Below are 27,499 nucleotides of genomic sequence, written 5' to 3'. Positions count from 1 at the left end.
ATACATTTACACTAAACACATCTTTGGCAGCCATGAAAGAAAATATTGAATATCAAAGTTTGTATAAATCCGATTGTGACTGAACATACTACGTATTTTCAGCTTCAGAGCCAATAGGGAAAGAAGATGCATATTTTTTCCAAACTGTAGCCCCTGCCTATAGGCCACAAATCAATCATGGGCCAATCGCTGACAGCAGCCCTGTCATGTCTGGTCTCTGGGTCATGGTAAAATCCCTGTAAAAAAATATAGCAGCGATCTAGAACTTCTGCAATCATCAGGAAAAAAAATTATTGCATAACTTGAGATTTTTATAAAAATCCTGAAGAGTTAAGGACAGCCTACAACCTTACCCATGTGAGATCATCATAGGGGAGGGGGGTGCCGGTGTAACTCAGGTGCTCATAAAAAATTAAGGCAAATTATGGTCTGTGTTCAGTGCTGAGGAAGATACATGTCAGTGTAGGCTTGATGCCATTAACCAGATGTTTTCAACGGATTGCTTACATCAACTAAATTGACTCATTTGTGTGAGCGGAGTAGTAAGTTCTTTTGTTAATCCCTTTTATTTTCTGTAACTGTATATGCTGTATTGTTTTGTCCCCTTGGTAAAATCTATCTTAAACTGAATCTCTCCAAAACTGAACTTCTTGTGTTTCTCCCCTCTACTAACCTAAATCTACCTGACATTCAAATTACATTGGAGGGTTCAACCATAACTCCCAAGCAGCACACCCGCAGCCTTGGGGTCATATTCGACATTAAACTTTCCTTCACTCACCCGCTCGTCACCTGCATCTTAAAAAAATCTCCAGAATCCGACCTTTTTTCACTTTTGAAACTGCTAAAACTCTTACTGTCGCTCTTATTCACTCTCGTCTGGACTACTGCAACTCTCTTCTGATCGGTTTCCCTCTTACCAAACTTTCTCTTCTCCAATCCGTCCTGAATGTTGCAGCCAGGGTCATATTTCTGTCCAGCGGCTTCACCGATGCCTCCATCTTGTGCCAGTCATTACTGTTTACCCATTCACTATATGTCCCAATATAAACTCATCGCTCTCACCCACAAAGCTCTCCACAGCTCTGCACCGCCTTATATCTCTTCTCTCATCTCTGTCTATAGCCCTACATGTGCCCTCCATTGTATCAATGACCTAAGACTAACATCTCCCATAATCCGAACCTCACACCTCCGTCTCCAAGATTTTTCTCGTGCTGCGCCAGTTGTCTGGAATGCTCTACCACAGATGATCTGACTGATGCCTAGCCCCCATGTCTTCAAGCGCACTTTAAAAACCTATCTCTTTAAACAAGCCTACCACCTCAGCTCAGTAAACTAACTTTCCCCTTTTCCCTCCTTCTAAATATTACTCAGAATCTGTTCCCTACTATTGATCTGTCTCCACACCCTCCATGCAGACAATAACTGCACTCGATACTTGATTATTACACTTAAACATAAGGGCTGATGACCGGATAATGCAGACTTATATGAAAATCCCTATTATTATTATTATTATAGCGCCATTTATTCCATGGCGCTTTACAAGTGAAAAAGGGGTATATATAGTAAAAACAATTACAATAATCTTGAACACAATGTGACAGCGACTGGTACAGGAGGAGCGAGGACCCTGCCCGTGAGGGCTCACAATCTACAAGGGATGAGTGAGGATACAGTAGGTGAGGGTAGAGCTGGTCATGCAGTGGTATGGTGGAGCGGTGGTTACTGCAGGTTGTAGGCTTGTCGGAAGAGGTGGGTCTTCAGGCTCCTTTTGAAGGTTTCCACGGTCGACGAGAGTCTGATGTGTTGGGGTAAAGAGTTCCAGAGTAGGGGGGAAGCATGGTAGAAATCTTGAATGCGATTGTGGGAGGAGATAAGAGGGGAGTAGAGAAGGAGATCTTGTGAGGATTGGAGGTTGCGTGCGGGTATATAACGGGAGACTAAGTCAGAGATATATGGAGGAGACAGGTTGTGAATAGCTTTGTGTTACGCACACGCCCGGACTAACTGGCGTGAGCGTGGTAAGTGATCCCACTAGACCATGAACCGAGGAGTGCCTGGAGGGGCATAACTAAGTATCAACTCAGTCCGACCAACGTCGCACGGCGGCTCAGTCGACTCCGTGAATCAAGGAGGAACCGAGCAGAGGGACCAGGTGCTACTCCAGGTCGAACCCAGTCACAGCTGTTGACCCACACCGGGGAATGCAGTAACAGGCAGGTTAGGCTGACATACTGACAGGTGGGTACTGGCAGGCACAGCTGGTATGCAGACAGGTGGGTACTGGCAGGCACGGCTGGTATGTAGACAGGTGGGTACTGGCAGGTAGGAACACAGGCAGGATAGGGACCAGTACAGACTGGGATACAGGAACAGAGCCGCAGAAGCGGCAGACAAGCAGAGCAGAGCAAAACCCGCAGATGCGGTAAACGAGCAAAGCAAAACCTGCAGGTGCGGTAGACAAGCAGAGCAGAGCAAAACCTGCAGGTGCGGTAGACAAGCAAAGCAGAGCAAAACCCGCAGGTGTGGTAGACAAGCAGAGCAGAGCAAAACCCGCAGGTGCGGTAGACAAGCAGAGCAGAGCAAAACCCGCAGGTGCTGTAGACAAGCAGAGCAAAACCCGCAAGTGTGTTAGACAAGCAGAGCAGAGCAAAACCCACAAGTGCGGTAGATAAGCAGAGCAGAGCAAAACCCCCAGGTGCAGTAGACAACCAGAGCAGAGCAAAACCCGCAAGTGCGGTAGACAAGCAGAGCAGAGCAAAACCCGCAAGTGCGGTAGACAAGCAGAGCAGAGCAAAACCGCAGGTGCGGTAGACAAGCAGAGCAAAGCAAAACCGTAGGTGCGGTAGACACGCAGAGCAGAGCAAAACCCGCAGGTGCGGTAGACAAGCAGAGCAGATACACACAAGGTACTTACAATGAAGTAGCGAGTGGACACTAAACTCACAAACAGAATTACAGAGACAACGAGTTGGAGTTAGGTGCAGGTTCAGACACTGCAGGAAAAGGGAAGATACGAACATAGAGACAAACAAGTAACGGGCTAGGACACTGTTCAGACAGGAACTGAACCAGGAACAAGATACAGGAACGAGCCTGGGAACTCAGCCCCCAGGGTGGCGGAAACAGACTAGAAGTCACAGATACAGGTAACAGGCCTGTGTATACAGCCCCCAAGGTGGCAGAACAGACTAGAAGTCACAGATACAGGTAACAGACCTGGGTATACAGCCCCCAGGGTGGCGGAAACAGACAAGATATAGGACAGGACCTGGCAACTCAGTTGCACAGAACACACTGAAAGGAAGTGTTGCACAGGCACCTCCTTCTGGGTGGAGGGGGTTTAAGTATCCAGTGACTCACAACAATAGGCTGGGGACCCATTAGGAGTGCGCACACAGTAACTACAAGAATCAAGCAGTAACCGCACCGCCGCCCTAAGCAATCAGACAAGAGACATGCACACAGCAGGCACTGGAGCAAAGTGTGCAGACTGGACTGATAGATAAGATGGCGGTGTTGCATGGTGGGAGATGGTAAGCCATGCCAGCACGCCGCCAGGGATGTTACACTTTGTATGCCATGGTTAGGGTTTTGAACTGGAGTCTCTGAGCAATGGGGAGCTAGTGAAGAGATTGACAGAGAGGAGAGGCCGGGGAATAGCGGGAGGACAGATGGATTAGTCGGGGCCGCAGATTTTAGGATGGATTGGAGGGGCGCAAGAGTGTTGGAAGGGAGGCCACAGAGCAGGAGGTTGCAGTAGTCAAGGCAGGAGATGATGAGGGCATGCACTAGTGTTTTTGCAGATTCATGGTTGAGGAATATGCGGATACGGGAGATATTTTTGAGTTGGAGTCGGCAGGAAGTGCAAAGGGCTTGGATATGTGGTTTGAAGGAGATTTCAGAGTCCAGGGTTACCCCAAGACAGCGAGCTTGGGGGACTCGGGAGAGTGGGCAGCCATTGACGTTGATAGATAGGTCAGTTGGGGGGGTTGAATGAGATGGCGGAAAGATGATGAATTGTTTTGTCTATGTTACATTTTAGAAATCTAGCAGAGAAGAAGGATGAAATAGCAGACAGACATTGTGGGATTTTGGTTAGTAAGGAGGTGATATCGGGTCCAGAGAGGTAGATCTGTGTGTCATCAGCATAGAGGTGATAATGAAAGCCATGAGACTCTACGAGCTGTCCAAGGCCTAAGGTGTAGATGGAGAAGAGTAGGGGTCCTAGAACTGAACCTTGAACTGAACCTATTATAATTGTTAGACCTGAAATAACAAGCACTTTTCACCTATTGTGTCCCCCCATTTCCTTGTAGACTGTAAGCTTGCGAGCAGAGACCTCACTCCTAATGTAACTGTTTAAACTGAATTTATTGTATGTACATGTCTCCGCTTAATTGTAAAGTACTGCGGAATATGTTGGCGGTATATAAATGAAAATTATTATTATTATTATATATTTTTTACAACCACTGCCTCCTTTTGGATTAAATAAAAAATTTAACAGTTCTGTTCCTTTTGTTCTGTAAACCGGGCCTCGAAGCCATATGCTACCTACCAGGCCCCCAGTCAGCCTGAATAAAACAAGACTGGTGGTAGCTGCTAATAATCTTTCTTGAGTTATCGTGGAATTTGCAGTGACCGTCTCGGAGGTATATACATACAGTATATTCCAAGTGTTGGCATTGGAGGTGTATATACCATACGCTCACTGTTAGTTTCTTGATAACCGGCCTAGTAGTGGTGACAGCCTTCAGCCTCCGCCGTTAATTGTTGGCCAATCGTGTAATTGTCTGGATGATAGGGAGCAGCAGAGAGCTGTTCGATACAAAGATCACAGCGGGTGGTTCTGCGTGACTTTCCCAGGCTGTGATATCTTGACACATATCTCTCTCATTTAAGGGCATAAATGAAAGTTTGAAAATTGCAAAATTTTTGAAATTTTCACCAAATTTCTATTTTTTTTTCACAAATAAACGCTGGTCATATTGAAGAAATTTTAACACTACCATGAAGTACAATATGTCACGAAAAAAACAGTCTCAGAATCAGTGGGATCCTTTAAAGCGTTCCAGAGCTATTATCACATAAAGTGACACAAAATTGTAAAATTCGGCCTAGTCATGAAGATGAATAATGGCTTGGGCGAGTAAAGGGGTTAAAGAGTACTTAAACTTTTATGTTTTTTTGTAATAATTTTTCCAACATGTAAAGTTATAAAACTTTGCAAATCACTTTATCTGAGGATTTGTCTTCATTTCTGTAAAACAGATGCATATCAGTGGTTTATAAGCCCCTGTTTTTCCCCAGACTATTTGTCTATCTTTAAACTGCTATAATATCAGAGCGTTCTCGTTTGGATGGCGGTGATGACTACCTGACTCCTCATCTGAGTGTTGTGCTTATCAGAACAATCTCCTGCAGGTGCTTATCCCCAGAGTTAGTGAGATACAGATGTTGACCCTTTCACTGCCATCATCTGTACTCCAAATGAGTATGTTCTCATATCAATGTACCTAAAAGCAGGCAAATAGTCTGGGGAAAAGCTGGGGTGTGGAAAACACTTAACATGTATTTTTTACAGGAATGATGACAAATCCCCCTAATAAAGTGATTTGCAAAGTTTCATAAATTTCCATGCCGGACAAAATTATAAAAAAAAAACGAAAAAGTTTAGTTTCCCTTTAAATATTTAGCCTTACCTATGGTTCTAGTTAACTATATGGCCTATATGACAATTTCTATTAAATTCTATTTCTAATAGTTGCCATCCAGATTGTTCTGAAAGGTAAATCTACCTACTTATACCATGATATATTTCCATCTGTCCAGGTCAAGTAGCCCTATTTCATGTCTTCTAATTATTTTTCAAAGAATGGGACAATCATTCCATTTAATAGTGGATTTATTTTTCGGGACAGCTCCGCGTAAATCTCAGCTCTGTTACAGTGATACAAGCTATTTCCTATTGACCAGGACTGCAGAATAAATAGTTGGATGAATTTTCAAGTTAGGGGGGAATAAATGAAGTTTTCCTACACAGTCGCTTGTTTATCCAAGGAAGGGAGGGTAGGAGGGAGCTGGAAGAAGAGGACTCAATTCAAGAGAAGAAGCAACAGGTAAGCAGTGCAGGACGACTGGACCGCAGCAAGCCATCAATACAAGACAGGTAACGAGTTTTCACTCATACAAATACTGGACTAGAAGAAAGTCGTCAGCTTCACATATACTAAAGATATATATTACTTTTATCCTGTCATCTACACTTCAATACGCATATGCATGGCATATCTGAATAGGGCTTACACATAATCACCCTTTAACTCTTGGGATTCATTTCTTAAGGAAACATAATAAATGGGAGTTAAAACGATACATTGGGATTAATTGCAGTCCTATGTAAAACTATCATAGAACAGCAATGAGAGGAATCAAGTCAAACTTAGATTTAATTATTGATCGTACATAAAAGACATGTACAAATAGAGAGTAAAGTACCTGGAATACTTGGTTTATATTGATATTTTTTTATACATTTTTTAGGCTTTTTCTTCTTGTTATCTTATATCAGACTTGTGTACGAATTACCAGCCGGAGGACACAATGAAGCTACTTCTGATTGGGTTATATTTCACCTGTTTTCTTTTGGGGTCATTCCTTGGTGAGTCCTTCCGCCTTATTCTGAATTAAGATTACTACTGGCTCTTTAGTACTTTAAATAACCCTTCGGTTAAGCATGTAAAGGATATTAAAAACGGTAGTGATATACTGTATTCTATGTACGTCACTCTTTATTCACCAATACAATACAATGCAGAAATGTTTATTGCTCGGGAAGTAAAATGTATAATCTACATCAGTGCACATACCTAAAATCGTGTCCATTACTGGTTCTTAAAGGGGACCTATCCCATCTCTTGACATATCTATTTTGTTAATTCTTTGTATTCTTCATAATGTAAAAATTCTAGAGTATTTTGTCTCAGATCTCTGCATTGTGCCGTTCCTCTGTTACACCTCCTAGAAATGTGTAATTAACAACTGATTGTTAGGATTGCACTTATCAAAGGGGCGTGTCCCTACACAGTCAGCTCTGATTGGCTACTGTCAGACTGTGCAGTGACACTTCCCCCAATTGGTAACATCTAGTTGTCAATTTATTCCTAAATTTCCATGGGGAATAACAGTATTATTTTTTGGATGGTACACTCATCTGATAAAACAGACAAGTCAGGAAAGCCCACAGGTCCTCTTCAATTAGATTAACCAAATAAGAAAATCAAGCAAAAAAATAGTATCTAGACATCTAGAAAATTATCTTGACAATTTACTGTAACTTCAAATTTTAGGTAAATGTTGAAAGTCTTGTTGGTAAGACCCACTCAGCACTGTATGTCCCTATCAGAATTTCTTTTACTAGGACCATGGTATGATAAGGGTCCAGCACCATAATTGCAGTCATGCATGTTTTACTTGGAGGCGTTTTGGTGATAACAATCCTTTTAAAATCCATCCAGGGATGCGGCAATTAAGATAACTTGTCCAATAGGCAGGTCCTCAGCGGCTTCTCCACGACCAGCATGTAAGGCACTCCCGATGTTTGTGTATAACAGAGATCTGTCAATCAAAGGACAGAGAAGAACCTGCCTCTTGGACTAGTCTATCCTTTCCTGCCAGATTTTAAAAGTTTGTCATCTGTGAAATCCCGCAGCGCTTCAGAATAGCACATACGTGCCTGCATGACTTGGGCAGCATGAATCACTTGTCAGGTTCTGTTTAAGAAAATAAAAAAAACATACTGAAATTCTTTGCAAACCGTTCTGCCTTTATATGTAGAATTATTTACTGACACAGTATAGCAAGGTAATGTTAGATCTATATGTTCCTATTTAATACTAATCTAATCTGGAATATGACATTACAACTATGTGTAAAGGGTCAGATCCATTACATCTCACCTTACTATTATCTCCTTGCTATTATTCCTTATTTCTTTTGATCTCCATAATAAAGATGTTGTCCACTAATGGGACAAGCCCTTCTCAATCTGTATGTTTGCCCCCAGTAAAATAACAACACTTATACTCACCTCCATTGTCAGCACGGCTCCAGTGGTGTCAGTACTGGCTCTCCCGAGGCTCGCGTGACATTGCTATGTCACGCGATCCTGGCAGCCAATCAACGGCCGCCTCACTCTCCCCGCCTTCGGGCGTATCACATACATCTGGAGGAAGTGAGAGAGCAGCAGCGTTCACTTCCTCCGGATGTGTTTGATGTGTCCGAAGGCGGGGAGAGTGAGGCGGCCGCTGATTGGCCTCAGGGCTCGTGTGTCGTAATGATTTTATACAAGCCCCGGGAGAGACAGTGCCGACACCACTGGAATGGCCCCAGCACCAGAGATGAGTATAAGTGTTGATATTTTACGCTAGACAAACATACGGATTGAGAAGGAGTTGTCTGAGTAGTGGACAATCCCTTTAATATGGCTACTAGAGTATTAAAGCGTGTAAACTGAGGCTCACTGGACCTGTTATTTAAAGGGGTTGTCCAAGCATGGGACAATAGACTGCAGCACTCTATGTGACTGCAGAATCGTGACAGTTCTCATGATTCTCTGATTTCCCAATGTAAGCTTATATTCTTGTGGCCCCATGTATATGATCTGCATACTAGTGGGCACATGCCAATTAGTCTTGTCCAGCTTCTCTCAATTCTTGTCTATATAGTTGGCACGTGACTGCAAGTATGCAAATCGCATACACAGGATCATGTGTCCGCCTGATCGCACCAGGAATACCAGGGAATAGTGGCAGCGTGTGCACCGCACACTGTCATGATTCGGCTGTCTCACATGTAGATTTGGACAACCACTTTAACTTTATACAATGGGCATCCAAAACGTAAATGCAAACATAAAGTGAAGTAAACATATTGTGCAGAATAAACTTTACATGACTGCACATGCTGGAAATAGCACATTCTACTACATAAAATAGCAAGAAACTGAAGCTCAGCTGGAGGCGTGCGCTCCAGGAACACATCCCTTGTATTCATCCTTTTTGGATGGTCAGAGGGAATTCTAATCTTTGCTCAAGACGAAAGATGTGATTTGGCAGGGAACGCTGACAGGTCGACTCCCGTGTGGAGGGTGAGTGCCACGCTGTCAGAGGACACAGGGCCCTATTGTACGGGACACAGTCCAGCGCTGTCAGTAAATTCCTGCTGACATTTGGATTCTACTCACACTCGGTGTTGGATGAAAGTAGCCATTGTCCGGCCGTCTCTCACATGCCATTTCCTTATTTATTTTCAGATGCCAGACCTGTACATGAGGAGGACGGTAAAGACATTTTTAGTTTTTACTTTAACAACATTCTGATTAACTAACACAACCAAAACAAAATAAGAATCGCATACAAAGTAGCAAATGCATTTCTAGGGGGCTGCACTTTCATAAAACATTTGACTTGTCTGAGTCATGTCTGATGGATTTATAAGATGAAGGAGACATGGTTAGCTGGGTGCACTTCGTTTTGGTAATCAGTGGGAGTCCCAAGGTGTCTGGCATCTCTCTATGACAGTGTATTCTACCAGAGGGTCAATGGCTTTATGAAAAAAAAAACAGATTTCAATATATTATGTACTAACGAATTCTGAGTAATAAATGACGTGATCTTAAAGGCAAATAAGCCTCCTTCCCTTGGCATGCCAGAGCCAGTATGTCACTCTCCACAAGGAGAAATGTTACCCCTTAAACCTCAGTCCAGAGCCTCTCATCTAGCCAAATCAGTTCTCATACTTTGCACTGATGAGGGGCAATACCCCGAAACACCGTGTCTGCAAATTGAGATTCTGATTTGGCTTTTATCCTAAGTCATATTGCAAGACTTGTTAAAGGGTTAATTGTGGCTTGTAGGATTGCTGCTTCCATTAGGTGGCGCAATAGAGTTCAAGTCCTCTCTCTAGCTGAAGAGGCAGTTTGCATTGTGATCTTAAAGGAACATTGCAAGTTATTCATGACACTGGGGTTCATCTACGGTGTTCTTTGTATCCTTGTGTCTCCTTTGCATATCCCATACCACATTTGGGGACCTTTACCGGGCAAAATGAGCCAGAATTCTGGTAAAATTTGCTTTTAAAAAATGCCATACATGCCTTATGTGTTTTAGACACTTTATACACGTTATGAGTAGCATTTTAAAAAGGAAGCATAGCTGCGTGGAATCGTAAAATGTGCCAAATTAATAATGTCACCTGCCATTTGGCACAAATTATTGGTGTAAAGTAAACGAGCTAAGAGGTGGCATAAGGATCCAAATTTAAAGGGGTTGTCTAGCTTAAATTGATAAGTCTGCAGTCACTCTGTGTGACTGCAGACTCACTAATCCACCCAGCACACGCACTGTGCACTGTGAGGATTCACCAGTTTCTGAGCCGGGACCGGCAGGTACGTATGAGTTATACATACTCCCGACCACAGCTCGACTAGTGGGCGTGACCTCATTCCATATACTTGTATTGAGATAGGCTGCACCCCATATACTGACGCGGCCGTCCAGTGTTGAGCGAGGTCGCACCCGCCGGAATGCTGGGTCAGTAAACGAGGTGCGGCCTCACTGAATACAAGTATGACACACAGAGTGACTGCAGACTTATCAAATTACACAGGACAACCCCTTTAACATATCTAGCTGACACCAGGTTTTCCCTACAAGCTCAAGGTTTTCCGCACAATGTGTGCAGCCCGCATACTTCTAGAATGAAGCTTTAAACCTGTCCTGCTCTGTAGCTTAATACATTTGGCACATCTTACTCCAGCGTACCCTTTATCAAAACTGGCACACAAAGCGCCAATCTTGATGAACCGGCCCCTCTGGGTTAGTATTCTATTTTTGGACTTTCTTCCTGAAAGTTCTCTACTCCCGCAAGAGTATTTGAGAATCTGACAACTATGTAGTCACATTAATTCATGGTTTAATGGAGTTGGCACAAATTGACTGTTCAAACCAAGCAGAGGCACTTTGTGCATCCTTGGCATGGTAAAGATGGCGCTGTTAAAACAAGGAAGGGGGGCGGAGATAGATGGAAAACAACTTGGTGGGAATTTGCACTGAACTGCTTGACCACGCCAAAGGTGCACCAAGCGTCTTTGCTTGGTTTGAACAGTCATTTTGTGCATGAAATACCGGAATTTTACTCCGATTGCCAGATGCAAAAGTTGACATTAATGACACTGACCTGACGGAATTTCAATTCTAACTGATGTTCTTTTTAGACCCATATTTAGAGGCTCCTGCTCACCCTTACTGGCCCTTCTCTACCTCGGATTTCTGGCAGTATGTGGAGCATTTCCGCGCAATGGGTGCATATGAGAACATCAATGACCTAGCTCGCACTTTCTTTGCTCACTACCCTATTGGAGATACCCTGGGATACACAAGCCGTGACGACCATGAGCATTAGAAGCCAGTACTCTGCTTGGCGTAGCTGTACATAGTAAAGCCCTACAACTCTGAGAAATGATCGGCACCAAGATGAGTGACAACACCAACTCCAACTAAGCCATCATGGTGACAAGAACTTCTCAGGCCAAAGGAAATCCCGGCATTATTCCTGTCTGTCAGAAGGAAAAAGAAGTCATAAGAATATATAGAAATATTTGCTGTAAACACAACTCATCTACCTATTGTATCGGAGCTATAAGCAATAAAAAATGGCTAAGATGTGATCGCCTCTCACTTTGTGTTCCCAAATATGACATGACAATATGTTTAAAAATGTCGTTCCCTGAAGTTAAGGAGAAGCAGTGTGAGATGACGCGTGGCATGGTCTGCGGCACTGACCTTATTGTCACAGAGTGACACACGAGCTGAGACATACTGAAGGATGGAGACACAATGTCTAAAGACCCCCTTACATATTAGACTAATGTTGGCCGAACCCACCAATATCAATAGGTTCCGCTTACAGTCTAATGTGTATGGGGGCGCTGGTGGACTGATGGTCGGGGAACATGTTGATCGGTCTATGGTGCATGTGCGATTTTGGACTGCCAATCACTTGTTTTCTTGGAGATAGGCTGCCGGTCGACATGTCAGTCGGCAGCTTTCTCATAGACAACACAGGAGCATACGGCAGAACAAGCACTCCTGTATATGGGAAAGTCGGCTGAGATGGCTGTTTGCAGAACGATTGGTTGAAGCATCATTCAGCCGCCAGCCATCTAATGTGTATGGCCGGCCTAACAACCAGTCTTTCAAATAGGGTTGTAGGTCAGAGCACCAATATCAACCAGACTGTCTCAACTTGTGGAGGTGTTACCCCAGATAATATAGTAGCACAGATCTGGGGCAAAGAAAGGTCAAAGAGATCAATCCACATTAATCCAATGTTTCCAAAAATAAACCAAAGGCAAAGGCTTAAAAATAAGAACCATCAGTGAACAGATCTAAGTAAGTAGAATAATAAAAATTACCAGTCACGTCACCGGTGGTTTTCTGCAGACAGGTTCTCTTTAAAGGGTTATGGATACTTTCGACAAGGATAAAACTGCTTTAAATACCAGAAGTTGCACATTACCTTTAGATAATAAAATTGCACTAAATTTCAGTCTGCAATCTTCGTTCATTCAGAGTCACTGATATGCACTTTGCAGCCTGATCGAAGGAGTGTCTCTCCTAGTACTATAGGCTGGATATGAGATCTGTGTGAATCCAGGGTGATGATGGTCTTCACTTGCTTTCATGTACCAGCACAGCTTCTATCCTGCACTGACTGTAAGAAACACCGCAAGCAATATCAATATCGAATGACAAGGATACTGAACAATAACAACACCAAGAAGTAGAATGGACAATACTAATATCAGATGATAAGAATACTGCACATTAACACTATCCTTACATAGATTCACACTCAGGTGTCTATCTGCAGGCCTTATCTCACTAGCATCTCCCTTAGTGCCTCCTGGTTATGTCACCTAGGTGTGGCTGGTATATCTCCTTAGAACGTCCTCTCCTTGGTAGGCCTACCTATCTCAGGGACCCATGTAACCCTTCCAGAGCCATGCTTAAGTCTCACATACCCCTCTATGCACTCCCCGTCCAGCCTACAGACACAGTGTCTCATTTTGTGCTAAAACAACTGTTTTGATCACCCTGTCCCTTCCCTCCAATATGCATCCATAGGATTATAATGGCATATTACCATAGTTAGCATTTTGGACATCATCCTGATTATCCTTCTTTAGCACACTATATTTAACCCCTTCCCGACATGTCGATTTTCCGTTTCAGCGCTTTCGATTTTTCCTCTCCTCCCAAAAGACAACTTTTTTTTTATTTTTCTGTTGATATAGCCATATGAGGGCTTGCTTTTTTTTTTTTTTTTTTTTGCGGGACGATTTTTATTTAAGAAGTGAAAAAAAAAATGTGGAAATTTTTCTTGTGTCACAATTTTTCAAGACCCCTAATGTTTTCAATTTTCAGTTGATGGGGCTGGGTGAGGGCTTGCTTTTTGTACCCTCAGCTGACATTTTTATTGATACCATTTTTCGGGTAGAAATGTTCTCCTTGCTTCTTACTGAATTTTTTTCTTGTGTGGCGGCGGCTGAAAAATCTAAATTGTGGCCTTTTGATTTTACGTTTCTCATAATGATGTTTAACAATCTGATTAATTTTATATTTTGATAAATCGCGACTTTTATGGAAGTGAATATACCACGTACATTATTTTTTACCTCTTTTTTTTAATAGAGGAAAGGGGGATAATTCAAGTTTTTATATACTTTTTCAAACTTTTTTTTTGTTTGTTTACTTTTTACTGTATTTTATTGTTTCCCTAGGGAATTTTAAACTTATCGCTTGGACTTTACACATCAATACCACAGCCAAATGGTATTTTGGGCAGCATGAATGAGAGCCTGACTGGTCTCTACCATAGCAAGAGACCTGACAATCACCTCCAGCGGCACTCAGAAGAGTCGGCCGGATCCGGTGCTAGACTAGTTCTTCTGTAGCTATGGTTAGGCCATGTTCGCACGTTCAGCATTTGGTCAGTATTTTACATCAGTATTTGTAGCCAAAACCAGGAGTGGGTGATAAATACAGAAGTGGTGACGTGTTTCTATTATACTTTTCCTCTGATCGTTCCCCTCCTGGTTTTGGCTTACAAATATTGATGTAAAATACTGACTAAATACTGAATGTGTGAACGTGGCCTTACAATTTGGATCTTCTATTTTCGGTGAAATGCCGGAGGGCTGCAGAGAACAATATACCTGGCTGCTGGCGTGTAACCAGGCTCTGCTGCCCATACAAGAGACATAAAGCTGGGACAGAACTGCAATGTTTGGAGGAATTTTCTCCCATTTTTCAGCACATTACATGGTAAAATGATCGGCGTCATTCACAACTCCAACTTGTCCTACAAAACACAAACCCTCGTGCTGATGGAAAATAAAAATAGTTCTGGCTCTCGGAGGAAGGGGAGGAGAAAAATGAACCGGCAAAAAAATGGCTGCATCTTTAAAGGGGTTGTCTACTACTTGGCTAACTCCTTAATGCTGTAGCTCACCCTGTAAAACTGAAAGAACCTTACGCTCGCCTGGATCACAACTCCAGTGAATTGGCACTGTGTTCTGTTTAAGCGCTGCAGTCTATCAGTGGCCGCTGATTGGCTGCAGCGCTCACACAGCAGAACAATGTCACGTGAGCGCTAGCACAACTGTCACTGACATTGCTGGAACCTCACCAGCCTGGGAGGGAAGCAGGGGGTTGGTCTTCTGCACCACTTGAGACGAGGTTGTTAAAGTAGTGGAGAAGCCCTTTCAAAAACAAAAACACTTGAGTACGGTCACCCAAAACTAAGGTGCTAATATCTATGGCTGGTAACCGTAACCAGCTATCACACACAGGATCCGCCGTGCGCTCTGTGACCGGTTATGTGCGGGAGAGGGAGCTGTACATGTCCCGTCCACTATCACCAGCTCTCTCGTGCTGTACACTCGCCCCGCCCCTACACTGACGTCACTATAGCTGTCCGAGATCTAACGCTTTGCCTGTAATACCGAACAAGCCACGCCCGCAAATCACCCGGAAGTGGGGCAAGGAGTGTTTCCTAAAGCAGGAAATACGTCATACTCTCGTGTTGTTTACCTCTCGTGTGCTGAGGATGAAGCCGGCTGTGGATGAGATGTTCCCGGAGGGAGCCGGTCCGTATGTGGACCTGGATGAGGTGAGAGTGCCCAACATAAGCAGTCGTGTTGTAGGCTGCAAGTGACTTCCCCGGACTCTTGTAGCTGTATGATTATAGTGGTCACCTCAGAGGGGTATTCTGGCTGGAGTGACATACTGGGGGTCTCCTGGCAGGAGTGCCTTCCCTGGACTTTTGTAGCTGTATGATTATAGTGGTCACCTCACTGGGGTCTCCTGGGAGTAGTCACATACCTCTACCCCAATAAGAAATGATAATCTGCCGGTGGATTAGTTGATATTAAACCTTCCGGATGCTGATGTAGCAGCGGTGTCACCTCTCACTGATTTTCGCTGTCACCACATTTGGTTTTCTGAGCTGCGTAGCTTTTTCAATTTTAAGCTTTGATTTTATTGATACAATATTAGGGTCTATTTGACGTTTCCATTGCTTATTATTGCATTTTTTGAGGGGAGAGGGGCAGAATCTACATTTCTGTATATCTGCTCACTGTATAGGCAAGGACAATTTTTTTATTAGATTCTCTTAAAAAACAGCAAAATATCCTGTGCAGTAAAAGTTCCTATATAGCAGGGGTCCTCAAACTTTTTAAACAGGGGGCCAGTTCACGGTCCCTCAGACCATTGGAGGGCTGGAATATAGTTTTAAAAAAAAACTATGAACAAATTCCTATGCACACTGCACATATCTTATTTTGTAGTAAAAAAAAACAATACAGGAACAAATGCAATATTTAAAATGAAGAACAAGTAAAGTTAAATCAACCGGTATTTCAGTAGGCAGGTAAATGTCCCCAATAGGCAGGTAAATGTCCCCAATAGGCAGGTAAATGTCCCCAATAGGCAGGTAAATGTCCCCAATAGGCAGGTAAATGTCCCCAATAGGCAGGCTGTTTCCCCCTTATAATGCCCTATGCAGGCTGTTCCCCCCCTTATTATGCCCCATGCAGGATTTCCCTTTCTCCCACCATATAATGCCCTGTGCAAGATATCACTCCCCTGTCTTTATAATGCCCCACTCAGGATGTCACCCCCCCCCCCCCCCCGATATAATGACCCATGCAGGATATCACTCCCCTGTCTTTATAATGCCCCATTCAGGATGTCACCCCCCCATATAATGCCCCATTCAGGATTTCACCCCCCCCACCATATAATGCCCCATGCAAGATATCACTCCCCTGTCTTTATAATGCCCCATTCAGGATGTCACCCCCCCCCCCCATATAATGCCCCATTCAGGATGTCACCCCCCCCCATATAATGCCCCATTCAGGATGTCACCCCCCCCATATAATGCCCCATTCAGGATGTCACCCCCCCCATATAATGCCCCATGCTGGATGTCACCCCCCCATATAATGCCCCATGCAGCATGTCACCCCCCCATATAATGCCCCATTCAGGATGTCACCCCTAATATTATGTCCCATACATAAAAAAAAAAAAAAATCCACTACTCACCTCCCTCCTTGCCTGCTGCCCGCTGCTCGGGTCCGGACTCCAGCGTCGCGGCTGCGTTGTCCCGCTCTGCGCTGCCTGTGACAGCACTCGGGAGGGCGCGGGGTAAAGACGTCACCGCGCCCTCTGACCTGAGACGTCACAGGGAGCGCAGACCAGGAAGACAGCGGATCTGCAGAGGCACGGGGAGAGGTAAGTATCGGGCTGCCGGGGCTCTAAGAAAGCGGGGGGAAGGGCTGACACTGCTCTCCTCTGCCCACAGCCCGGCGGGCCGGATAAAAGTCCTCCGCGGGCCGCAGTTTGAGGACCCCTGCTATATAGGATAGTAATAATAATTTTATTTCTATAGCACCAACATATTCCTCAGCACTTTACATTTTAGAGGGAACTTGAACAGACAATAAAGACATTACAGAATAACAATATCCAAGGGGTAACGATTTTCCTTGCGGAGAGAGTGACATGTTAAGCATGTCAAGGTCAGGAGACTTTTAAGCTGCAATGCTTCTTTGGGAAATATGCAAATTGTCTCTTCCTCTCTGAAAGTCTCCTCATCTTGACATACTTAACCTTTCACTCTCCACAAGGAGAAACGTTACCCCTTGGATCAAGGTCAGATGCCTCTCACACTTTGCACTGACGAGGGGCAGTGCCCCGAAACAGTGTCTGCAAATTAAGGTTTTGGCTTTTATTCTGAGTCATGTGACAAGGTTCGTTAAAGGGTCGACTTTTACTTTTAGGATTGCTACTTCCTATGGTTGGCACTAGAGTTCTAGTTCTCTTCCTCTCTGAAGAGACAATTTGCTGAATAACAATAATCACATAAATCAGCAGATACCAAGAGGATTGAGGGCTCTGCTGCTTGCAAGCTTACAATCTATGAGGAAATAGGGGAGACACGAAAAGTGGTTGGTAAAAAGCTTGTATTGTACGGTCCAGACATCCTTTTAGTAAATAGGGTATTCACATAATGCTGCATGAACCAGTCACCAAAAAATATGTGTATGGACACAGAGGGCTATTAAGTGCATATCGAGTGTGTGAACAGATGGTACGAGGGTACTGGTTTGGAAGAAAATTTTGTATGGGAAAAACAGGGATCGTTAGATAAGTTAGGTGAGGCGATAGGCCAGTCTAAAGAAATGCGTTTTCAGGGCACGCTTAAGGCTGTGTGCCCACGTAGCATTTTTCAAGCGTATATGCTGCGGAATTTCTGCAGCGTAAGCGCTTGAAAAACGCATGTATATCCGCACCCCATGGTCCCCAATGGGATTCCGCAAGTTCTATGCACATGCTGCGGATTTTTCCGCAGCGTTTATGCCGCGTTCAAAAATCCGCAGCATGTCATTTAATTTTGCGTTTCCGCAAGCGGAATTGCCTTTGTCCAATGCATAAAAAACGCAAGGCAATTCCGCATGTGGAAAACGCGTGATAAACGCGCGATAAACGTGTGCGGAATTCCGCATGCGTTTTTCCGGGAGAGGACTTGCATTTATGCAGCAGAAATTTTCTGCTTCATAAATGCAACGTGGGCACATAGCCTAAAACTGTGGGTATTGGGGATTAATCAAAGTGTCCTGGGTAGTGCATTCCAAAGAAGTGGTGCAGCATGCGAGAAGCCTTGGAGACTGGAATGGGAGGTCTGGATTATTGAGGATGTTAATCTTGTGTCATTAGCACAGGTAAGGTTGTGGATAGTATATTTGGATGGCCTATAGCCAACGAAGGTTGATAGTCAATAATATAGATCAATCTAGAATCTATGCTGTAAGAAAATGACCTACAGATAATTATATAGTTCAGATATGCTCAATGGTAAAAAATCCCAGGCAACAGCATTGTGTCTGGATCAACATATTAGGCTATGGGTTGAACTAGATGGACTTAGTTTTTAAGGTTGAAGGAAGACTATGTTATTAGCGTAGTAGCATCCTGTGAACCCTAGATCAATGCTACGACTGGTCCTGTCTAGCTGTGTAGGTTGGCAGCCTAGATCTACAAGATATGGCGCCCCCACTCAATGGTGGCTCACCTTAGTTGTCCCTGTTCCATTTTAATATGATGCAAGTTAAATTACATACAGGCAACATCAGGTATATACGTGCTTGGGGAGCCCACTGTAATATAACAAAAAAAAATGATAACTTCTCATTTGATGCTTGTTCTTTTTACACTCGGTGCCTTGATGCATTTTCCCATCTGGTAGGTTCAGCAGGAGGCTTGATGTCTCCGCAGTAAAAAGATAAGGACCGGCCCATTCTAGTGTGAACACTTGTCTTTCCTAGTGTCTTCCTCAACAATAAGCTCTTTGCAGAGGAGCTCTATTAGCCGAACTCTGTACATGAAGGTCTTGATATTTGTACCTGTGGCAGAGGACATTGCTGATCAGTGTCCGCTTAGTAAGCGCAGATGCACTCACAATCTTTCTTTAAACTGGACATATTATAATCTGCATCTGAAGACAGATACGATTGCATAATAGAGAAATGTACAGTGTGATTAAAGGGAACCTGTCCTGTCATTTGGAGTTTCTAAACTGGCCCCATTACGTTGTTAGTGATGCAATGTGCATCAATAACACGCTTTTTTTTGTTAAATTCGGAGCTGTTATAATTTGTAAAAAGCATTTTGCATAGTTATATCACACCTGCTCGTTTAGTCATAGGGGTGTGCCTCATGGCGTTCAGTCAGGCTTGTCGCTGCTCACACCATTTGAATTCTTTTCCCGGGTTTGCGTCGACGTCACTAGCACCGGTGTTTAACCCCTTAAGCCCCGCGGGTGGTTTGCACGTTAATGACCAGGCCAATTTTTACAATTCTGACCACTGTCACTTTATGAGGTAATTACTCTGGAACGCTTCAACGGATCCCCCTGATTCTGAGATTGTACTTCATGATTGTGGAAAAATTTCTTCGATATCACTTGCGTTTATTTGTGAAAAAAATGGAAATTTGGCGAAAATTTTGAAAATTTGCAATTTTCAAAATTTGAATTTTTAAGCCCTGAAATCAGAGAGATATGTCACACAAAAGAATTAATAAATAACATTTCCCACATGTCTACTTTACATCAGCACAATTTTGGAACCAAAATTTTTTTTTGTTAGGGAGCTATAAGGGTTAAAAGTTGACCAGCGATTTCTCATTTTTCCAACAAAATTTACAAAACCATTTTTTTTAGGGACCACATCACATTTGAAGTCACTTTGAGAGGTCTTTATAACAGAAAATACCCAAAAGTGACACCATTCTAAAAACTGCACTCCTCAAGGTGCTCAAAACCACATTCAAGAACTTTATTAACCCTTCAGGTGCTTCACAGGAATTTTTTGAATGTGGAAGAAAAAAATGAACATTTAACTTTTTTCACAAAAATGTTACTTTAGACCCAATTTTTTTTATTTTCACAGGGTTAACAAGAAAAAATGGACCCCAAAATTTGTTGTGCAATTTCCCCTGGGCACGCAGATACCCAATATTTGGGGAAAAAACACTGTTTGGGCGCACGGCAGGGCTCGGAAGGGAAGGAGCGCCATTTGACTTTTTGATTGTAAAATTTGCTTGAATAATTAGCGGACGCCATGTTGTGTTTGGAGAGCCCCTGTGTGCCTAAACATTGGAGCTCCCCCACAAGTGACCCCATTTTGGAAACTAGACCCCCAAGGCACCTATCTAGATGCATAGTGAGCACTTGGAACCCCTAGGTGCTTCACAAATTGATTCGTAAAAATGAAAAAGTATTTTTTTTCCCCACTTTTTAATTTTTACCTTCTAAAAATGAAAAAGTGTTTTTTTTTTCACTTTTTCATTTTTACGAATCAATTTGTGAAGCACCTGGGGTTTCAAGTGCTCACTATGCATCTAGATAGGTGCCTTGGGGGGTCTAGTTTCCAAAATGGGGTCACTTGTGGGGGAGCTCCAATGTTTGGGCACACAGGGACTCTCCAAATGCAACATGATATCCACTAACAAATTGAATGGAAAATCGGCTCAAATTGTTAGCGGACACCACATTGCGTTTGGAGAGCCCCTCTGTGCCCAAACTTTGGAGCTCCCCCACAATTGACCCCATTTTGGAAACTAGACCCCCCAAGGCACCTTTCTAGATGCATAGTGAGCACTTGGAACCCCCAGGTGCTTCACAAATTGATTCGTAAAAATGAAAAAGTGAAAAAAAAAACACTTTTTCATTTTTATGAATCAATTTGTGAAGCACCTGGGGTTCCAAGTGCTCACTATGAATTTAGATAGGTGCCTTGGGGGGGTCTAGTTTCCAAAATGGGGTCACTTGTGGGGGAGCTCCAAAGTTTGGGCACACAGGGGCTCGCCAAACGCAACATGGTGTCCGCTAACAATTTGAGCCGACAATTTGTTAGCGGATATCATGTTGCATTTGGAGAGCCCGTGATGTGCCTAAACAGTGGAGCTCCCCCACAAGTGTCCCCATTTTGGAAACTATACCCCTCAAGGATTTTATTAAGGTGTATAGTGAACATTTTGAACCCAGAGGTACGGCACAGAATTTGTTTACATTAGGTCATCATATTGAATAAGTTGTCATTATTCTTGAGCGCAAGTGCTCGCTACTTGAGTTTGCATCGGGTACTCAGGTATGCACCATGTACAGAGTGTGCTCGAGTGACATGCTCGAGTCCCTGCTCCGCATGTTTCACGGTTATTAGACACCCAAAAAAAAAAACATGCGGGGATCGCTCGTGCATGACAGGCAATCCCCGTAAAGTTTTTTGGCCGCGAAGCATATGGGGCAGAGACTCGAGCATGTCACTCAAATACCCACGATACTCAATGCATACCAGAGCACCCGATGCAAACTCAAGTAGCGAGCACTTGCTCTCAACACTAGTCGCCATATCGTCATCTTTTTTTCTTACTTTCGAAAAAAATCCCAAACCCAGCCCTAGCCCCAAACCCAGCCCTAGCCCAATTCTAACCCAAGAGTTTATTTTTGGCGCCGTTCCTTGTGCTCTTTAAGTGATTAGACGACTTTATTCTTCGGGTCGGTGTGATTACAGCAATGCCAGAATCATATGGGGTTTTTTTGACTGACAGCTGTCACACACTAAAAGACGCATTTTTTGTAAAATCTAGTTTTTGCATCGCCATATTTTGAGAGCTATAATTTTTCCAGATTTTGGCAGACAGTCATGTGACGGCTCGTTTTTCGCGGGATGACTTGACGTTGTTATTGGTACCATTTTCAAGCACGTGACATTTTTTGATCGCTTTCTATTCCGATTTTTGGGAGGCAGAATAAACAAAAACCAACAATTCAGGAATTGGGTTTTTTTTTTTTTTTTATTCTGTTCCGCTTGTGGTAAAATTGATAAGGCAGCTTTATTCTTCGGGTCAGTACGTTTACAGCGGTACCACATTTGTATAATTTTTCTATGTTTTGGCGCTTATACACAATAAAAGCTATTTTATAGAAAAAAATATTTTTAGCATCGCTTTATTCTGAGAGCTATAACTTTTTTGATGGAGCTGTATGGCGGCTTGTTTTTTGCGGGACGAGATGACTTTTTCAGCGGTACCATTTTTATTTATATGCGTCTATTTGATCGCGTGTTATTCCACTTTTTGTTTGGCGGTATGGTGATAAAGCATTGTTTTTTGCCTCTTTTTTTTTTTTTTTACCGTGTTCACTGAAGGGGTTAACTAGTGGCACAGTTTTATAGGTCGGGTTGTTCCGGACGCGGCGATACCAAATATGTGTACTTTTATTGTTTTGTTTTTTTTATAATAATATTTATTGATGGGTACATTATATTTTTGGTGGATTATTTTTTTTTTAATATTTTTGCAAATTTTTTTTTTTTTTTTTTTTTTCCACTTTCACACAGTTTATACATTTTATTACTTTGTCCCACTCTGGGACTTTCACTTTTTTTTTTTCTGATCGCCTGCATGGCACAGGAATGCAGCACCATCCCTATGCCATGTAGGCTGTCAGCGGTGCACAATGTGAAGATTGCTTGGAGATGCACTGCGCATGTCCAAGCAATCTTCCTGCTCTCTGGTGACCCGGATGTTGTCATGACTGCATCGGGTCGTCATGGCAACACCCGGGAAGCCTTTGCAGACTGCGCTGGAAGCCGGAAGAGGAGGTGAGTATCGCCGATCACCTCCCCTTGCCCCCGCAATGCCGCGATCGATTTCGATCGACTTCGATCGCAGCATAGCGGGGGTTAATGTGCTGGGAGCGGTGCAGGACCGCTCCCTGCACATAGTACCGGGTGTCAGCTGTGACAATCAGCTGACACCCGGCGGCGATCGCGCCCGCACAGCCTGTGTGCGCGCGCGATCGCCATGACGTACTAATACGGGTCTGGGTCTTAAGTCCCAGGGCACAGACGCGTATTAGTACGTCAGATGTTGTTAAGGGGTTAAATCCCGCACTTGCGTAGTGTGTGTTGGCCAGCCGCGCTTGCGCAGTGTCTATTGGCCAGCCGCGCTTGCGCAGTGTCTATTGGCCAGCCGCGCTTGCGCAGTTTCTATCTGGGAGCCGCAAATGCGCCGAGACGAGCGGCTCCCTGCGCAGTGAAGTTGTTCGTAGTTGCACAGCTTTACTGACTTTGTGCACATGCGCCAGAGCCACTGCGCGAAGCTTGCAACTACACACAGCTTCACTGCGCACGTGCGGGGAGCCGCTCTTCACGGCGCACACGCGGCTCCCAGATAGACAATGCGTAAGCGCGGCTGGCCAATATACACTGCGGCTCCCAATACACACTGCTCAAGCGCGGGTTTTAAACTCCGATACTAGTGACATCAGCGCAAACGTGGGAAAATAATTCAAATGGCGTGGGCAGCGGCAAGCCTGACTGAACGCCATGAGGCACACCCCTATGACTAAATGAGCAGGTATGATATAACTATAAGATGCTTTTTGCAAATGATTACAGCGCCGATTTTAATGAAAAAAGCGTGTTATTGATGGACATTGTATCACTAAAAGAATCAATGGGGCCAGTTTAGATACTACACAGGATATGACAGGTTCCCTTTAATAATGGTACAGTGTGGTTGATAATGGGCAGCAGGGTGGCTCAGTGGTTAGCACTGTTGCTTTGCATCTCTGGAGTCCTGGGTCCAAATTTCCGTAGGACAACATCTGCAAGAAGTTTGTATGTTCTCCTGTGTTTGTGTGGGTTTCCTCCAGGTTCTCCGGTTTCCTCCCACACTCCAAAGACATACTGATAGGTTGTGGAATATGATGGAGCTATATAAGTAAATCATAATAAATAATAGTGGTAACCTGGACCATCTCTGACCATTCCTACTACAGGCTGGAGGAAGCACAGGGCTTCTGATGGACCTTGCCGCCAATGAGAAGGCCGTGCATCTAGATTACTTCAATGGTGAGTTCTCTATCCAGTACAGATCATTAAACGTTGTTCATTATCTGATATTTGGATATCTGTTTCCTCTTTCTATCTATTAAGTGCCCATGTTAGGCTATGTTCCCACAATTAGTATTTGGTGAGTTTTTGATGTTGCAGCTTTTCTGCACCTATTAGGTAAATTAGGTTACTTGCATTTTTTTTTCATTGCTTTATCACGTTTTTGACGCTGCAGTTTTTGTCTCTTTTTGGTTTGTCCGGTTTTTAAATAAAGCGGCTTTGTTTTTGACACTTTCTGGTATTTGGCTTTAACAACTTTACTGATAGTCGAGTATGGATTATATGTGTTTTTAGCGCATTTTTTACTCATCCAATGCTGTTTTATGGGGAATATCTGCACATAAAACTCATCGTATCTGCAAGAGAAATTGACTTGTTGCAGATTTCAAACATGCACCGCAGATCAGATTACGCTGAGTAAAGAAAGAAAAGCACAGTGTGTAAGGAGATTTCTATTAATCCAATCCAACCTTGTTGGAACTGTAAGATGCTGTGTTGTTTGTTTTTTGAAATAAAGCTTATTGTGGAAACATAACCTTATATCTTTTCTGAAGTTATTAATTATGTCCAGTAATGTGTAAAACTTATTCCATTTCTTATTCTTTTATTCATCAGACATTTGTATTAAAGTTTTTTTTATCCGCTTGATGACCTTTTCAGCAAGCTTACGGGATTGTTGTGGTGTGCAATGTTCACACTATGTGCCAACTAGAGTCCCGGCTGCATCCATCCATAGAGGTGCCATTACAGAAGTTGCGGAGACTAGTCGGCACATAACTACACCTATGCAAATTGCTTGCTTGCAGTCCCGTGCTGACTTGTGGAGCCGAACCCTGATAATGTGTACAGTATAGACCTCTAGGACTCGGCAAGCTGCTGGGCTTTCTGAAATTTTCCTCAGGGATGGACAACCCCCTTTTACACCTTAGTGACCAATAGACGTCTTTTTACTGACCTGCGATATAAGAGACTAGCGTTCCCCGACAGGTGACATTCCTGTAGCTGTCACCTGTACACTATAGCTGACAACTTGCTGCATCAGCCACGATCAGTGTTGGCACCGACCATGGACATTTAACCCCTTAGATTTTGCTGTCAAAAGTGACTACATAATCCAAATAGTTGAGAGTGTGGGGGCTTCCTGTTTAACCCCTTTACCCCCGAGGGTGGTTTGCACGTTAATGACCAGGCCAATTTTTACAATTCTGACCACTGTCACTTTATGAGGTAATTACTCTGGAACGCTTCAACGGCTCCCCCTGATTGTGATATTGTTTTTTCGTGACATATTGTACTTCATGATTGTGGTAAAATTTCTTCAATATCACTTGCGTTTATTTGTGAAAAAAACGGAAATTTGGCGAAAATTTTGCAATTTTCAAAACTTGAATTTTTATGCCCTTAAATCAGAGAGATATGTCACACAAAATACTTAATAAATAACATTTCCCACATGTTTACTTTACATCAGCACAATTTTGGAACCAAAATTTTTTTTGTTAGGGAGCTATAAGGGTTAAAAGTTGACCAGCGATTTCTCATTTTTCCACCAAAATTTACAAAACCATTTTTTTAGGGACCACATCACATTTGAAGTCACTTTGAGAGGTCTTTATAACAGAAAATACCCAAAAGTGACACCATACTAAAAACTTGCACCCCTCAAGGTGCTCAAAACCACATTCAAGAACTTTATTAACCCTTCAGGTGCTTCACAGGAATTTTAGGAATGTGGAAGAAAAAAATTAACATTTAACTTTTTTCACAAAAATGTTACTTTAGACCCAATTTTTTTTATTTTCGCAGTGGTAACAAGAAAAAATGGACCCCAAAATTTGTTGTGCAATTTCCCCTGGGTACGCAGATACCCCATATGTGGGGAAAAAACACTGTTTGGGCGCATGGCAAGGCTCGGAAGGGAAGGAGCACCATTTGACTTTTTGATTGTAAAATTTGCTTGAATAATTAGCGGACGCCATGTTGTGTTTGGAGAGCCCCTGTGTGCCTAAACATTGGAGCTCCCCCACAAGTGACCCCATTTTGGAAACTAGACCCCCAAGGCACCTATCTAGATGCATAGTGAGCACTTGGAACCCCTAGGTGCTTCACAAATTGATTCGTAAAAATGAAAAAGTATTTTTTTTCCCCACTTTTTAATTTTTACCTTCTAAAATGCTAACAAAATAAAACAACATTTTACAAACTATGCTGATGTAAAGCAGACATGAGGGAAATGTTATTTATTAATGTTTTTGTGTGGTATGACTATTGGGATTAAAGGGATAGTCATTCAAAGTTTGAAAATTGCAATTTAAAAAAAAAAAATTGTCAAATTTCTGATATTTTTATAAATAAACGCAAAACATATCAACCTAAATTTACCATTATTATAAAATATCATGTGTCACAAAAAAACAGTCTTAAAATCAATGGGGTATGTTAGTGTTCCAGAGTTATCACTACATAGTGTGACACTGGTCAAATTTTCAAAAAAAATTTGGTCCGGTCACTAAGGGGTTAACTGTGCTTTACTAATATCCAGATGCTGCTGCTGGTTTGTGCAATGTGACCAGGATCTATGGCCCTGGGCTGTGTATTTGCCTTTGTGCTTCAGCAGATATTCCTGCAGACTCCCAAGATTACTGATGAAGCGGGTATTGATACAGCATAATAATAATTGGATTTACGGTATATGGCAGCTACATATTCCGCTGCCCTTTACAATTCAGAGGGAACGTGTACAGACAATATCAGGCATTACATAGTAACACCATCCAAATAAGAGGTGGGTGGGATTGCTCCCAAGCTTAAATGCTATAAAGAAATGGAGGGAAACACAAAAGGTAAGAAGTGCTGGTTGGGTATGGCCAGCAATCATTATAATAAGGACTATATATATATATATATATATGGCATTTCCATGTATTGAATGTGATTTGTGTCTCAGTAAGTGCTGGAGTTTCACTTCTCTGGATCTGTCATGCATAATATTTGACTAAGCTGTAATGTGTTTTTGTTTTTCTGCAGATTTTGGGGACCTGTTTGATGATGAGGACATCCAGTAATTATCCCCCTGAGCGCTCCTTCGTGCAGTTTGATGCCAGAATGTGGCGATATAAATAAGACAGAAGACCTTGTGATTTAATTTATGTTACTCGTGTAAATAAAGCTTATAAATCCATGATGTGATTTGGGCTTTTCCAGTTGTTATGTGTTTATATGGGGAAGCAGCCAGTGTCCCTGTCTGAATACTGAATTTATTAAAATTGTCACTAAATGATACCCTGTAAGCCATTTAGCATAGTAAATATTCTTCACTAAGCCAAAGAAATAGGAACACTCCCTCTTGTTTGAATGGGAGGAAACGTTTATCCCATGGGGCTTCTTTACTTCAAC

The 27,499-nt window shown here is 42.9% G+C and overlaps 2 protein-coding genes across 4 annotated transcripts; both read left to right on the top strand.

The window, feature by feature from the left end:
• Positions 1 to 6,064: 6,064 nt before the first annotated feature.
• Positions 6,065 to 11,723, top strand: OTOS (otospiralin). 3 transcript variants are annotated; one of them, XM_073673024.1, is made up of 4 exons: positions 6,065 to 6,128; positions 6,553 to 6,670; positions 9,323 to 9,349; positions 11,285 to 11,723. In XM_073673024.1, the coding sequence occupies exons 2-4, from the start codon at positions 6,613 to 6,615 to the stop codon at positions 11,470 to 11,472; spliced, it is 273 nt and encodes a 90-aa protein (XP_073529125.1). In that variant the 5' UTR covers positions 6,065 to 6,128; positions 6,553 to 6,612; the 3' UTR covers positions 11,473 to 11,723. The 3 variants fall into 3 exon arrangements, with proteins under 3 accessions (XP_073529125.1, XP_073529124.1, XP_073529126.1); XM_073673023.1 differs by having other exon boundaries at positions 6,098 to 6,178; XM_073673025.1 differs by having other exon boundaries at positions 6,107 to 6,178; positions 6,581 to 6,670.
• A 3,367-nt stretch (positions 11,724 to 15,090) lies between these two features.
• COPS9 (COP9 signalosome subunit 9) lies at positions 15,091 to 27,284 on the top strand. Its single transcript, XM_073673021.1, has 3 exons — positions 15,091 to 15,243; positions 23,989 to 24,061; positions 27,131 to 27,284. The coding sequence occupies exons 1-3, from the start codon at positions 15,181 to 15,183 to the stop codon at positions 27,166 to 27,168; spliced, it is 174 nt and encodes a 57-aa protein (XP_073529122.1). The 5' UTR covers positions 15,091 to 15,180; the 3' UTR covers positions 27,169 to 27,284.
• The last annotated feature ends 215 nt before the right edge of the window (positions 27,285 to 27,499 follow it).

The sequence above is a fragment of the Phyllobates terribilis genome, unplaced genomic scaffold (assembly GCF_046119375.1).
Source record: "Phyllobates terribilis strain yellow unplaced genomic scaffold, ASM4611937v1 Scaffold_3__8_contigs__length_932513732, whole genome shotgun sequence".
Classification (NCBI taxonomy): Eukaryota; Metazoa; Chordata; class Amphibia; order Anura; family Dendrobatidae; genus Phyllobates; species Phyllobates terribilis.
The sequence above is the reverse complement of the archived record's forward strand: the minus strand, read 5'-3'. Positions and strand labels throughout refer to the sequence as shown.

What these genes read in the sequence shown, in the direction of transcription:
- OTOS (XM_073673024.1), top strand. Translation starts at nt 6,613, where the DNA reads ATGAAGCTACTTCTGATTGGGTTATATTTCACCTGTTTTCTTTTGGGG. An exon ending in TCTTTTGGGGTCATTCCTTG is followed by an intron (nt 6,671 to 9,322) that starts GTGAGTCCTTCC and finishes ATTTATTTTCAG; the next exon opens with ATGCCAGACCTGTACATGAG. An exon ending in ACCTGTACATGAGGAGGACG is followed by an intron (nt 9,350 to 11,284) that starts GTAAAGACATTT and finishes TGTTCTTTTTAG; the next exon opens with ACCCATATTTAGAGGCTCCT.
- COPS9 (XM_073673021.1), top strand. Translation starts at nt 15,181, where the DNA reads ATGAAGCCGGCTGTGGATGAGATGTTCCCGGAGGGAGCCGGTCCGTAT. An exon ending in CGTATGTGGACCTGGATGAG is followed by an intron (nt 15,244 to 23,988) that starts GTGAGAGTGCCC and finishes TTCCTACTACAG; the next exon opens with GCTGGAGGAAGCACAGGGCT. An exon ending in GCATCTAGATTACTTCAATG is followed by an intron (nt 24,062 to 27,130) that starts GTGAGTTCTCTA and finishes GTTTTTCTGCAG; the next exon opens with ATTTTGGGGACCTGTTTGAT.